This window comes from Gobius niger (assembly GCF_951799975.1).
Source record: "Gobius niger genome assembly, chromosome: 15".
NCBI classification, from domain to species: Eukaryota; Metazoa; Chordata; class Actinopteri; order Gobiiformes; family Gobiidae; genus Gobius; species Gobius niger.
The window spans coordinates 23,800,181-23,815,023 of NC_136866.1; the positions used below are offsets into that span (position 1 = coordinate 23,800,181).

A 14,843-nucleotide genomic window follows, 5' to 3' on the forward strand; every position below is an offset into this window, starting at 1 on the left:
TTGAAAATGACCGTAGAACTAAGAAAAAAGAGTAGTTCAAACTTGCTAAGTATTTTTAAGTTGTTCCTTCTCAAAGTTACTGAAATTCATAGAAATATCCTTTTGAACTCTTCATTTTTTGCAGTGTATCGTCTACAACTCTGAGCATTCTCCGTTTGAAAGTTGCCGTTTTTATAGTTTTTTTTTTAGTCCATATCCTGTAGAGGAAACCTGGAGATGTCCCGTCTGCACTGAAGTGTAGTTGAAGCCACTGTTTGCCGTCCTGTCCGTGAGCACTTGGCTGTGGTAGGCGTCCTGACTGTGGACTGTAGCAGCAGCAGCACTGTAGAGGCATACGTGTTGAATGTAGACCTCACTGAAGGGGAACCACTGTTTAGAAGTAGCAGCTATTGTCCCGAGCACGAGTTCTGTCAACAATGCAAAGGATTAAAGGGAGGGTCACCCTGTTAGGGTCGTTATATGTTACAAAGGAGAGGGGCTGTCCCGTTCTACCGTCTTTAAAGGTCCTATGTTGGGCTATGATGTTGGATTAAGTGGACAACTAAAACGACTGGGGCAGATGAAGCGGGGGAAAAAAAATATTCTTTGTGACACAAGTGGCAGCAGCAAATTTGTCAGGACATCACACTCTTTCAGAAAAGCCTGTTCACTGCAGAAAGTTGAAATGACTGGGATTAGGAATATTATTATTTTAAGTAATTCTGACTAGTCAAGTAAAACTAACTTAAAACTTTACCTAAGTTAAGAAAAATAGGATTTATTCCCCTATTTTAGATCAATGAGATATTGGAGATATTTAGATGATATTTTGATGTTAAGGTTAAAAACTCACTTATTTTTAGTTTAGTTTTTGCTTAAGTTGATTTTACTTGGACATTTTTAGTCTTTTTTTTTTTATGTTCAAAATGTGTAATGTTGGAAAAAACTTCCAATGAATAATTTTATTATTCATTCTTGATTAATATCCTCAAATTGGATAACCCTGTATGTATGCACTACAAAAAATTCAAGCATTGACTTCAATTACTTGAATTGAGGAAATGAATCTGTTTTTTTCCTGATCTGACCAAGTTTACTTAGTTTACTAGTTTTATGACTCTTCATACTGGTTCTTAGGTAATTTTGCTTGAAATAAGAAAGTAAGGCTGCCACTGCTGGAAGACAAATGTTCTTACCCCATTGGCAAAGAAAATCACCTAAAATAAAGATTTTTTTTTTTTTTTTCTCAACAAGTCAAAACAACTCATTCGGATTATTATGCTCAAATTGAGGCATTTAATCTCATCTACTTCGTTGCTTTTTGCAGTGAAGTATGTGTGTGGTAAGGTAGAAAATAGAGAAAGCAAGTCTTTGGGTTCTGGGAATGATTGAGGTCGCATTGGGACTAAAGATTATTAAATTAAAAAGTAATTTATCATGATCCATGGTCTGACACTGGGCCTCATTGGTTGTCATTGGAAACCATCTTGTTAAATTGCGCCCATATAGGAATAACAGGCTTTTCTGAAACATTTATGACACCTCTTGTATCGCAACGTAAACAATTTGTCCAAAAAGGCGAGCTTCATCTGCTCCACTACGCTTTCTTTCACATTGAGGAGTGAAGCAACTCAAATGAGGCTAAAGACAATGGCTTCTCGCGTTTAAAACGTTGGGCTGGCTTTGGGGTGAAGACGAATGAAGGGGCACTTTCTGGAGGATGGGATTGTTCCTTTTTAAAGCCTAATATAGAACCTTTTTTACATCTGTCTGTCCCCAAAGTCACTCTATGCAAAAACAAGGCTCTGTCAGACACTTAAGTCGAAGGTTTAAAGAAAATAACAATAATAATACAGTTTGGGACGTCATTTGTAGCTACACATTATTAGAAAAACAATTACAATTTAGAAGAGTTGAAATGTCCAGTTTCAAGACATTTCTGTCAGTTTGAATATGTGGCCACCAAATAGTTTTATGTTTTATGGATTTGAGTAGTTTAACTTAAAAGAAAAAGTATTATTGCTATGAAATATGACATAAAGTTTTAGTGATTTTACTTTACCAATGAGGTTGAAACATTGCCTTTGAAATGAGATTACCTTGACTTTCCTCATTTAAAATATTGTTTTCTGTATTTCTTAAACCATTCAGTGATTTCTATTTATTTATTTTTATTTATTCACTACTTTGTTTGAACAGGGACAGCGCACATTAACCGAGACATCTGTAAATGTGCCAGTATTAGCCAATTTTGTGAGAGTAAAGCTAGTTTTCAACTGTACTGTGGCTTTACACAGTACAACCGTAACATTAAAGATCAGTACAATATATCTGCAAAATAATAAACGTTATACGGATACAGCACATACATAACATCCCACAGGTTTATGTCGTGAACCAAGCAAAGCAATATACATGCGTTTCCAATGACATCACGCATAGTTTTGGCGGCCATTTTGAATACTGAAGTAGATTTATGCAGTACTACAACAATATCATTACTCAGGATGAAAATGAAAGACAACTGATTGACATTGGCATTTTTATATACCCGTAATCATTGCTCAAGAAGATAACCGTTAAAACACGGCCGCATAGACGCACGTTTATGTGATATAAGCAGCAAATGTGGCACAGACGTAGCAGCTCTGTCTGTTTGGTTACAACAGGATTTACTAAAAATCTGCTTCACTCAGACTAAACACATCAAAGAGGAACTGTGATTTTTACAGTTGGTCATGTCAACGGAGTCTCAGTCTGAGTCAGTGTTTAAGCTGCTCAAGATGTTAGCATGCTACCGGTTAGAAACTGTCAACCAATCAACTGTCAATGGCTTCAACGCGATAAACACTACAGTACTACGGTAACAGCTCAACTCTGACCTCAGTCACATGTTGTATCCCAGGCTAGATGTTTGCAGTCTGGTTCAGAGCTTTCTCTTGGAGAGGTCAGAGCTGAGCTGTTGAAGCTAAATGGCCACACCGCCTAGTTTGGGAACACCAGGAAGCCTGGCGAATGTAGTGCCTGAGTAAGTGGTTGGTGGTGGTCGGAGGGGCCGATGGCGCAGATTGGTTGCCTTGCTTCCGTCAGTCTACCCCAGGGCAGCTGTGGCTACAATAGTAGCTTACCACCACCGAGTATGGAGTGAATGAATCGTGCAATGTAAAGCGTCTTTGAATGTCCAGAAAAGCGCTATATAAAAACGATGCATTAATATTATTATTATAATTATTATTAAATGCTAACCGGTAGCATGCTAGCATCTTGAGCAGCTTAAACACTGACTCACTGGTTTCTTCACATAAACGTGCGTCTCTGGGGCCTTGTTTTACTCTTAACTTTTCGAGCAATGATTACGAGTACATTAAAATGCCACTGTCGATCAGCTGTCTTTCATTTATATCCTGAGTAGAGATATTGTTACATGTTCTAGTACTGCATAATTCTACTTTGGTATTCAAAATGGCCGCCATAACAACAAAAGTCACATGACTGAAAGGCATGTATAGATACAGACAGCATATCTGGAATGGTCAATATGGTCATGTTTGAAGCAGTTGAAAAAAAAGAGGAGAACAATTTTCACTTTCTGTAATTACTCCAAAATTCCTCTCTAAATAAATGCTTTTATGTGCGCAATAACTCCACTTTCTCACACTTTGAAATGCCCATTGATGCATCATTACGGAACAAGCCCCTTTCCCCAGAACGTTTTCAGCAGTTTAGCACAAACCGTGTTTGTTTTTTCTAATTCAAAGCCACTCCCTCCTCGCCTTTGGTTTTCGTGTGTTTTCGCCGCGTTCTCTCTCACGTGTTGATAAAGTGTAAATACTGGGATCTGCTCCCGTCACTGCGGCTCACAGACGATTCTCTCCTCTCTCCACTGCACCACGCCGCTCCCCCCCCACCCCCACGCCCACCCCCCCCCCCCAGACGCTATACGCCGCAGAGTCAAAGAGAAAAGTGCTTTTACTCCCCGTCATTGCTTTCTAACGTGCCACTCGCCGTCTGTTAGGTCGTTTTAAATTATTTTACGAATGATAAATGCCAAAATTAAGGGGTTATTTATATGAAGAATATATAAATATAAATATATATATTAGATATGACGTGTAGTTCAGATGCTTTTTGCACTAGCCGGGCGTTTTCGTCGTCGTGTGACTATTATAAGTTTGTCGGAAAAAAAGCGGATTATTTTTGCAGAGCTTTGTCACGGATTATTGATTTCCTCTGTTTCTATACGGTAAACTCATTGTTTTCTATTTTAACGGTATAGTCGCTCGTCGGACATCCTGTGCGTGCGCGTGCGTGTGTGTGTGTGTGTGTGTATTTTTTGTATTTATATTGTACTGTTCAACTTCTATGAATACTGTTGTTATCTGGCTCCTTTAATACTGTTTTTTAGTATGTGTACCAATAAATCAGGTGAAACGGGAGAAAACGTCGGGTCTGCTGTGGTCATTCACGTGAAACAACACCATACGCTGCAATAAATGTCTGAAAAACGCTTTGATTAAAGGCCCTGTACTTGATTTTCTTAGTTATACAAATGATACGAACAAAGTTTAAACTGCTCATTGTGGTCTGAAGTCATTCTTAATTTTCTTAAAGCATTTCTTCATTCCAGTTCGTCATTGGATTGGGTTTATAAGTATGTTTCACAACTTTCAGGGAGTAAAATAGATTTAATTGAATGGTGTTTTTTTGCAGTACACATTTCATTACACTACTAGAAGAGAAAAGATGTTGATTTGGAGTAAATTTGGACTCTTGTTATAAGGTTTGTTAATCGAATAAGCCTCATAAAACAATCAAAGATGTGAAATTTTGACTTTTTCACTTCGCAATGAGAACAAAGAACAAAAAATCTGCTCGATCCATTGCCAATCTTACCGTACTCAATGTTTTTGTCTTTATCTAAACCTGGAAGTCTGTGCGTTTTAGCATCCAAACCCAGAGCCTTTTAATTATTATTATCTTTAATAGAAAATATTACATTCTCAAGTGTACAGAGTTGTTTCAGTACGACTGTGCTGACTGTGAATATGTGTGGACTGACCCCAGATTAGATTACATTTGGTCTATAATAATTACAAACCAGGACTAAACCAGGACAGGAAAGAGTCACAAGATCTACATTTTAACCCCACAGGCTGCAGATGCTGAACTCGACCAAGTCAGGTAAAAAAAAAAAAAAAATCCAGATTTGTATTCTTTTTTCTTTTTTTTTACAGTGTAGATTTCTGATTTTCACTTCATGTTATTGTCTTGTTAGCCAAACTTGCATCATTTATAAACTCTTAGTGATGAGTTTTGACCGGCACAAAAGATTTCCAAAGGACTTTAATCCACACTTCAGAAAAAGGAAGAAATACATGAATTTAAGGCTCATTCATACTTAACAAGACACAGGAACTCCTTGTTCTTGCACCCTGAGCTGCAGAACAAAATGAAGTCTTGTCGCCATAAAGTGACATAATTTTGTTCTGCAGCTCAGGGTGCAAGAACAAGAAGTTCTTGCATCTTGTGAAGTGAATGAGCCTTTATTGTAGACGCTTTTGGAATGAGAGGCAGGACGTTTTCAACTGAGAAACAATCCGGTACCATATTTTCTACCTTTAGTTTGTCTTTGTTTTTTAACCTAAACATGGCGGTGAAGATCAGATGTGTGCAGAGCGTTCCCATTGACTCTCATGTGCGGTTTGAGGAGTGCAATGATTTTAAAGTAGAAAGAAGACCAAGCGTACACTGAAGTCCAAAGAAATCGAGAGTCCAAATCATAGCCACAGGGAGTCACATTCACGAGCTGTGGATGCGTCCTGCCGTCCGAGCGCCGCTCCACAGCACGTCCTTACGTCTCCAAAGTTTCTTAATCCAAACTTTTCTGTCGAGGCAGAAAATAATGACGTGTCTCGGGGCGCGCCATGTTTCAAAAATCAGATCGGCGCTTTCTACTCCAAAGTTGAAAAGTCGTCTCTTTCTTTCACCCAGTCCCGCTGCGTCGCCCTGCGCGCGCGCGCCGGCATCCCGATCCCCGAGGCGCTGCTCCGCCACAGCAGCTCTCTAATCCAACACTGACGTTTCGAAACCAATCCGCTCCACTTCAAACTGAGTGTCACTACGTTTAGTGTTCGGGGAGGCTCTGAGAAAGAAGCGCGCCGCTCTGTAAAGTTTTGTGGGGAGTGATGGGAGGTGCAGCTCGCCGCGGTGGGACGCCTCACATGGGGGGAGGGTATAGGGGGGAGGGAGGGGAGCGGGAGGGTGGGGGGGCACTGTACGGGACAGCTCCGGAGCGCACAGCGGGACCAGCTGCGCTTCGAGACAGATGCAGCGGGACTTCAGCAGCTCAGTTCGCTCTTGAGTCGGGACGGACGGTTCCGGCTGGACCCGGTTTGCTGCAGTCCGGACCGGATGGTGAGCGCGTGCCTCCTGAGGTGAGCGGAGCCGCGTGAAGCCTCCTCCCTCTCCTCCATCTCCTCCCCCCCCTTCTCTCTCTCCGCGGCGCGTGAGCAGGGTCTTCCTTCACTCCAGCCCGAGCAGCGCCAGCGCACAGCCGCAGCGATGGGAGCCGCGGGGTTCAGCACCACGGAGAGCGCACGGGTCCTGCTCAGCGTGCTCTTTGGTAAGCGCGTCGTGACTGCGTCTGCTCTGTGTTTTTGTCGTGATCATCTGTAGTTTTGTGCTTTATCAAGTGGTCAATGTAGAGTTTTATTCCAGACTCTGCGCCTTTTTGGAAAAAAAAAAAAAAAATCTGGACCTGACGTAAAGACACGAGGCGCATGTCTGACTTTCCCCATGTCACTCCTGACTTTATCGCCAGCTCTGCAGTTTTTTTTAGTGCTGCGTGTGTGAGCGTGAGCTTGCGTGTGCGTGTGAGCTGCTCCTAACTGTGTGCGCGTGCGTGTGCAGGTGTGTTGCCGCTGTCCGTGGTGCTGGCGCAGGAAGGAGAGAACCTGTCCGGTCTGTCCAATAACCCGGACAAAGCCATCTTCGCCGTGCGCGAGAACAGCACCACGTGCCTCATGGTGGAGTTCGCCGTCAAGTTCCTCGTGCCATACGATGTGCTCGCGCTCAACGGAATAGATGTAAGCAGATTGTTTAATTTTTATTCACTATCTTTTACCTTTATTTATGTAGGATAAAAAGTCATTTAGATTAAGACTCTTTCACAAGAGTGTCCTGGCCAAGATGCAGAGGAACAACACACACGTTACATCTGTACACAAATAATCAAACTCTGCATGATTAAATCAACATAATACACTCCGATAAAACAGCTACATGTGGACGATTTCAATAGTGATTTGAATGTATGAAGGGACACAAGTTCTTTTAACTGAAACTCCTTCTGTAGTTCATTCTAAGAGTGCAGTGCAGCAAATCTAAAGGCCTTTTTACCCAGTTCTGTTCACACTCTGGGCACAATGAGCAGGAGACGGTTCTGCGAGTGCAGGCTGGAGCTGCTGCTGCTCCTCAGCTCAGTGAGCTGCTGCAGATACGGAGGGACAAGTCCAGCAATACATTTATAAATCAGAAGATCCCACTAAAACAATGTCATTTCTCAGTCATCCAGGTCAAGTCAGTCAATTAGACTAAAAAAATGAAAGGTGAATCAAAACAAGTACTTGCTTTATAAAAGAACTGACCGTTTCGCTGTCCATACAGACAGCCTCCTCAGGGCTGTTGTCCGTGGTGACCACACCCACCAGATATAGACACGGTGATACCAATGTTTCAATCTACGAAACGACAGAGATGACCCGCCCACCCGTGTGTACAAGAGGCAGTGATGAGTCATGTTTGAAATAAAGCACAATGCTCCATAATACACAGTCTCCAAAGCACGCAAAGACTCAGTGGAAGCATTCATCACATCACAATAGTCCAAAAAAGGCCTAAAAGTAGCAGTCACGAGTTTCTTTCGGGCTTCAAACGATAAGCACGACTTAATTCTAAGGTAAAACCTGAGTGTAGTTTTAATATTGGGCTTAAAAGATAGGCAATCATCAATTAAACTTGCAAGATATTTATATTCAGTTAAAAGTTGGATTTGATGTCCCTCATTTGAAATGATGGACGGCAAGTCCTGAGAAGCTGATTATCTGTTAGAGAACATGAATGTTGTCATGTCTGCATTTAAAACTAATTTTAGATTATAAAAAACATCCTGTAATTAATTAAAACCAATCTGCAGTTGTGATATGGCAAGTTCTGCCAAGTCGCCGATGTATATACTTCAAAACCATATCATCTGCGTAGTGCAAATGAGCATTTTTGACCGCTTTATCTAACTCATTCATGTAAATAATGAAAAGAAGTGGCCCAAGAATCGAACCCTGCGGTACACCAGAAGATACTGTTAAAAGACTTGATTTTTTTGGGCTTTTACACATTGTGTCTTGTAAGATGCTTGACAATAAATAAAATATTTATTGTGACAATAAATAAAATATTTATTGTGGGTTAAAAATGTTACTTTGGCTACAGCTTACACTCACATAAAGTGTTAATTCGTGTTTGGTGGTGTCCCAAAAGTCCGAATCGGTCTCTTTTACGGGTTAAGGTTGGTGTGTGAGAAAAGAGAAAAAAATCCCTGCATTTGACCCGTGTTTCAGCGCCTCTGGGTCACTCTCTCAGGAGCAGTGAGTAGTGACTGCAGTGCAGGTTTAATCAGGACGATCGAGCTGGAGATTTCTATCGTAATGTCGACTTTGAGTTTGAGTTTGAGTTTGTGTGCGCAGTTAATCACGGAGCAGGCGTCGTTCACGTTGCCTCGGAGCGCGGAGATCGAGGGGAAATGCGGCAGCACGGACTCGGAGATCCACATCAGCTGGAAGAACAAGGCCTACACGCTGCGTATCTACTTCACAAAGGTGGGCAGCGGAAACGCACAGCAGTAATACAGTAACACAAAACTCCTGTGTCAGTGTTGATGCTGATGCTTTTCTGTGGTTCTGTGGGTGAAGGAGTTCCGTGACAAAGGCGTGGAGGTGTGGAAGATCAGCAAAGTGCAGTTTGTCTACGACACATCCGAAACCTCGCACTTCATCAACGCCTATAACCGTGAGTTCTGCTGCGTCAGCGCAAAGACACGCTCCAGTCCAGGCCTTAATCTGCCATGGCCTTCACTACACTCATTTTACTGTGTGGTTTATACTCTAATAATGATAAGGATCGATTATGATTAGACTGTGCTTTATTATTATTATGGGCCAACTCATGATTTGTTATGATTTACGAGGTTTCATCTGCAAAATGATGCACATTTAGCCCATTTCCATACAGTGTCCATATTTTATTTTTCACTTCACTTTTTTTCCCATTCTGGGTTTTTAAGGGGACATACTACAATTTTCAGGTTTGGGGCCAAATTGGTCTCTTGACATAATAAACTTTCATCAGGAAACCAAAAAAAATACCCAACCTTCACAATAACGTGTTTAATTATTGCATTGATTCAATGTTTAGCAATAGATTTATTTGGGAAATTGAAATTTCAAGGGCCATTTTCTCAAAATAAATTTTTCTCACATTGGTACAGATACAATAGATGGATGGATGGATGGATGGATGGATGGATGGATGGATGGATGGATGGATGGATGGATGGATGGATGGATGGATGGATGGATGGATGGATGGATGGATGGATGGATGGATGGATGGATGGATGGATGGATGGATGGATGGATGGATGGATGGATGGATAGATAGATAGATAGATAGATAGATAGATAGATAGATAGATAGATAGATAGATAGATAGATAGATAGATAGATAGATAGATAGATAGATAGATAGATAGATAGATAGATAGATAGATAGATAGATAGATAGAAACACTATCTATCTATGTGTTGAATGGCCATAGGAATAAAAATCTCCACATATGCGGCATTTCCAGATTTTTCCACTCATTAAAGCTTATTTTAAGGTCATTTTTTAAGAAAAATCCCCTCTGAAAAGTCTTTGTAAACCACAAATTTAATCCCGACTCAATCCATTATTCAGATTTTGTCGCCCAAAATTTGGAACATTTTTCACTTTTTAGGCATAAATGGCCTAAAACGAAAGAAAGACATAAAACTTGCAATGTATTTTTATCTTATATTTATGCCAGTAATCTACAGCTAAAGTTTCAAATTGATATCTCTAAATGCAAAAAGTTTCCTCATTCCCCTGCATTGTTAAAATACAACAAAAATCAACATTATCAGCACAATTATCGAGGTCCAAGTCCTGCCTCTTTACGTAAACCCATCCTGTCCTGGGCTGTGGGGTGTAATGACGTGTTTTGTCCCGTGCGTTTGTAGCGGGGAGGCACACGGCCAACAGTCACCGCCTGTCGGCCCTGGTGACGCCCGCGGGCCTCTCGTACGTGTGCGCGGCGCAGCAGACGCTCACGCTCATCTCCACCGACCACCAGAAGGGCGTCACCGTGTCCATGTACGACATACAGATCCAGCCGTTTGACATCGCGTCGGACTTTGTCTTCAGCGAACGTAAGGACACCCTCACACATGTTTATGGGACATCTGGCTTAAAGGTGAACAGACACACAAACGACAGTCGTGGAATGAAGCCGCATTAACTTGAAAAGCCCTGGAGGGAGATGGCTGCCTCCTTCAATGCAGCTCAACGCGTCACCAGAGGACACTGTAGGTAAAACTATAAAAGTGTACGGAGAAGGCTGAGCTCATAAAATCCTAATAACCCTGGGTTTAACTGCACCTCCACCACGGCTCCATAACTCGCACATGTGGCTTCAGGCACTGCTCAGACTGTACAGGCGTGTTTTGGGATGAAGAGGGTGTAAAAGGACTATAGTTTAGTGAAAATCTCAATTGTGTTGCTCTCAAATCTTTGGCGCAAAAAGACTATAGAGAGCGTCATATACAAAGCAATAATCAAATATACATATGTACCATAGGAGGCAGCATACATACATAAATACATCTTTATCACTATCTTAAACTGCTGAAGCAAATTATCTGTTGGTTCCACTTCCTGATTTTCCAGCAATCTCAGCATAAGTTTCTCCCACCCCCCTCCTCTTGCTCCCCTTCACTGTGTGGTTGTAGTGAAGCTATGGCGAGTGTTTTTACCTTTGCGATGAAAGCATTAAGCTTAGCCAGAGATGGAGAGGTGAGGGATATGTGGGACCTCAGGAGGAGCTTTTTGGGAGCTAAAGAGGCTATCTCACCAGATGCGGTGACGTTGTGGAGACGGCTGTGACTGTCAGTCTCCGCAACGTCTCTGCAACTCTGATTGATTGTGCGCATGCAAAGGGCCTGTTTAGCTGGAGACTATTTGGAGACTAGAGCATAGACTGTATATATAATGGACAGCTTCTCCTCACTCCTCCCCGTTTACCATAATGACCACACTCGAGGGGGAAATCATGGCGGATTTACAGACTCCCCCTCCCCCAGCTCTGACGAAGCATGTTCCTAAAAAGGGCAAAAGGGCGGGATCTTCACTGTAGACTCGGCCCTTGCGTGACGTGTAGCTCGCGCAGCTCCAATGCTAACAGTCCGGCCCTCATTAAGTATGCGATTACTAAAGTTCTTCTTACGAAAATCAGCCTGGTCCCTTTAATTGTAGTTAGCGCAGCGTTAGCACAGGAGGAATAACTAGCCCTAGATAGTTCCAAAAAAATTGGGACCAGGCTTTAAAGTTGTTTTTAACGTGTCTAAAGTCCAATGCTTTTCAATGGGGGACCAGCGCCGATATGGAGGTACTACAGCAATGGTGGAGCAATAGCGGCCTCCAGTGTTGTGGCCAAAAAGCAGAGCAGCCAGCGGCCATTGGACTAGAGTCACTGCTAGTTAAAGAGACTAGATGCAAGTTGGTCATTTTGTGCTCACTACTGCCACCTCAGGTCTAATGCGTAACTGCAGCTTCTATATTAAGCTCGTCCATGACGGCACTTCGGACCCGAATTAACAACTTTTTGAGTGACAGTGCAGGATTTTAGAGGCAGTTGTGGTACATTAGGACATTGCTGGAACATGTAGGGGGAGGAATATTCTTAGTTTTAACATTTTTAAACTCCGACTACTATAGTCCCTTTAAGGAGATGTCTCCGATATGTCCCCTGGCAACAAGGGGGGTCTCCAGGTAGTCTCGGTAAAAAGTAACAGGAGAAATCGAACCTAGTCTCCAGGTAGGTGAGATGGACACTTAAGAACAGTCACTGGGAAAAGATCCAATGAGTACTCAAAGATGCAGGTACAGTGTTATTGGTGAGAGAACAACAACACTCGAACACGGTAAAAAGCTTTAAAAAGTCAATAACACCCCGCTTTTAGAAAACATAGTTTTGTTGGACTGATGTGGTTGGATAGATACAGTATGGTCTGGATAATGATTTTGACATGTCATCTGAAAATACTTGTAACTGAAGGCTCCAATGTTCATCTGAAATCTCAGTAGTCATAGCAATAGCAGGAGCATGTTTCGGTCGTCTTTCAGTATTGAAGGAATTTTCCATTGTAGAAGAAACTTTCAAATATCTTTGTGTGGACTGGGTTGATTGAGTTGAGGGCGTTTCACAGGGGCGAACTGGCAATATGTCCATTCTGGAAGAGCACAGAAGGGCCACTGGCTCTAGGGCCCCCCATGTGGCCCCTCAATTTTCTCCTTAAAGTGATGGAAGTCTAAATGTTTTACAAATTTTATAAAATGTGCAAAATTGACCACCTGGTCTTGCATTTTGAAGTAAAGTAAGTAATAATATACATATTACTTTTTGTAAAGTCCCTCCTTCCCGAATCTCAGCAGCTAATCAGAGTCTAGTATCCTCCCGCAGTGACCAATGAGACAAGCTTTTCCTGTGAACCAGCCTGTCAGGCCAATCAGGACAGGAGGGGGAGGAGCTTGATTTTTACAAACTAAGAAGGGCTTGCTGGTCCAAGAAGGGAGGAATTTATTTTCAAATTTCACTCTATCTCTCCTCACTCTGCAAACTTACAGACTATCACTTTAATTTACTCTAATTTGGGCCAGAGTCCAGGGCCGTTTTTCAGACCCAGTCCGCCCCTGGCGTTTCACCACTTTCTAAAAAGCTTGTTCTCAATCTCGTAGTTACATTGTTTGACCATTTAAAAACACAAGCCGGGACTGCCGCGCTTATTTCTTGTTTAGTTTTACCAATTAAAATAGACTTTGGTCCGACAGCGAGGAGATTCAGTCTAAAGTTCTGTTTTCCCCGCAGCCTACAAATGCATCACGGACCAGAGGGAGCGCCTGGAGGAGACTCTGCCCCTCGTGTTGGGCATGATCCTGGGCTTGATCATCATCATCACTCTCACCATCTACCACTTCCACCTGAAACTGACCGCCGCCCCCCAGACCCAGCTGCCCCGGGACCGCTCCATGTACAAGAACATGTGACCCGCGGCCCCCGTGGGAGAAGCTGAAGAATAACATGGCCATGAATTTATACGCAAACTAAAGGAGACATACTGCGCATAGTCCGACATTTTGAATACTTTTACACATCATTACGTTGCTTTTTTAACGTTTTTAAAATAATGCACTGGTCCAGCAGTTTTGTTTAGAAGCACTTGAGCACTTGGATTAGGTGCCTTTTGTGGAACAGTGTGGAGTATTTTCAAACAAAAAAAGAAAGAAAATGCAAAAGTGGAAGCTCCTGGTTTCACTGGCTTATGTAGTGAGATGAGGCCACACATTCCTGTCAGCAAATGAAATGATTTAAACATGCAGTAACAAAAAATACAGTAGTTAAACATCTATATGTATGCAACAGGTACGTTTTTGAAGTGCAGATGCCTAAAATCATGCAAAGCTCAAAGCAGACGCTGCGTAATATGTCCTCTTTAACAAAGACGAGCTTATTTTTCTGAACTGGTTTTGAGCCTGTAACTTTCTCTGTCGCGTGTCCGTCCTCTTCTGTCTCTGTCTACTCTGTAAAAAAAAGGAATATCTGCGGTGAAAATGACTGGGATTCAGAATCTCGATTTGAGGAGGTTTGACCAGTCGATCAGGACAAGTTTTCTCACGATCAGTTTTGCTTCAGTTTAAAGATGGTGGGGTCGATCTTTCCCAAAACTCCCCCAAACTCCAGCTTTGCTCTGTAGAATTAGTATAGTGTTGTTCAAGTCAGTGGGCCTGCAGCCAGAAAATTATCAAGGAAACTCATCATATTTGCTCAACTTTTTTGAACTGAACTACAGTTGTGTTTTACTCACACAGATCTTACACACATTTTCAGAAATGACAAGGTGTTGGCCTATAGGCTGTAAACAAAAACATGACAAAAACAAGACAAAAAAAGCACCAAGAAAAAGGTAACACTACAATAACTACACCTTATCCTTAAAGGTGTAGTAACTTTTTATGTGAGAAAAAAAAGTCTTGATATTTGCCTGTATTGGACCTTTTACGGACTCGGTGGCGTTATGGGTGCAGCATGGCACCTTTGCTTCCCCTCACAGTGGCCTTTATCACGCTCCAGAATCAATTGTTTTTTGTGTTTCTGGCCCGTTTCTGGTACCAACCCCTAAAAACAATTGATCCTGGAGCGTCATAGAGGCCACTGTTAGGGAAAACAAAGGCGCCATGCTGCACCCATAATGCCACCGAGTCATTAAAAGGTCAAATGCTCGCATATATTTCAATTTTTTTTTCACCTAAAAAGTTACATAATACACCTTTAATAAATTAACACTTAATTAATCATGAACATATCATTAGTTAAATGCGACTAACACTTAATAACTACTTTACTACAGTTAATGCCTCATATTGACACACTCATAATGAATAGTTTTCACATACTTCACTTATTCATTGTTAAGTAGTTATTCTAATGAATTATATAAAGTGTTAACTTATCATT

General features: G+C 41.8%; 1 protein-coding gene and 1 long non-coding RNA gene across 2 annotated transcripts in view; one reads left to right on the forward strand and one right to left on the reverse strand.

Annotated features, from left to right (window-relative positions):
* LOC306975367 overlaps positions 1 to 14,843 on the reverse strand; it is a 251,708-nt gene that overhangs the window by 138,352 nt on the left and 98,513 nt on the right. The window lies entirely within an intron of this gene.
* On the forward strand, positions 6,240 to 14,034 carry lamp5 (lysosomal associated membrane protein family member 5). The gene is made up of 6 exons (XM_079572232.1): positions 6,240 to 6,601; positions 6,889 to 7,064; positions 8,721 to 8,852; positions 8,946 to 9,042; positions 10,294 to 10,482; positions 13,197 to 14,034. Exons 1-6 carry the CDS (start codon positions 6,541 to 6,543, stop codon positions 13,373 to 13,375), a joined length of 834 nt encoding a protein of 277 aa, XP_079428358.1. The 5' UTR covers positions 6,240 to 6,540; the 3' UTR covers positions 13,376 to 14,034.

What these genes read in the sequence shown, in the direction of transcription:
- lamp5 (XM_079572232.1), top strand. Translation starts at nt 6,541, where the DNA reads ATGGGAGCCGCGGGGTTCAGCACCACGGAGAGCGCACGGGTCCTGCTC. An exon ending in CCTGCTCAGCGTGCTCTTTG is followed by an intron (nt 6,602 to 6,888) that starts GTAAGCGCGTCG and finishes GTGCGTGTGCAG; the next exon opens with GTGTGTTGCCGCTGTCCGTG. An exon ending in TGCGTATCTACTTCACAAAG is followed by an intron (nt 8,853 to 8,945) that starts GTGGGCAGCGGA and finishes CTGTGGGTGAAG; the next exon opens with GAGTTCCGTGACAAAGGCGT.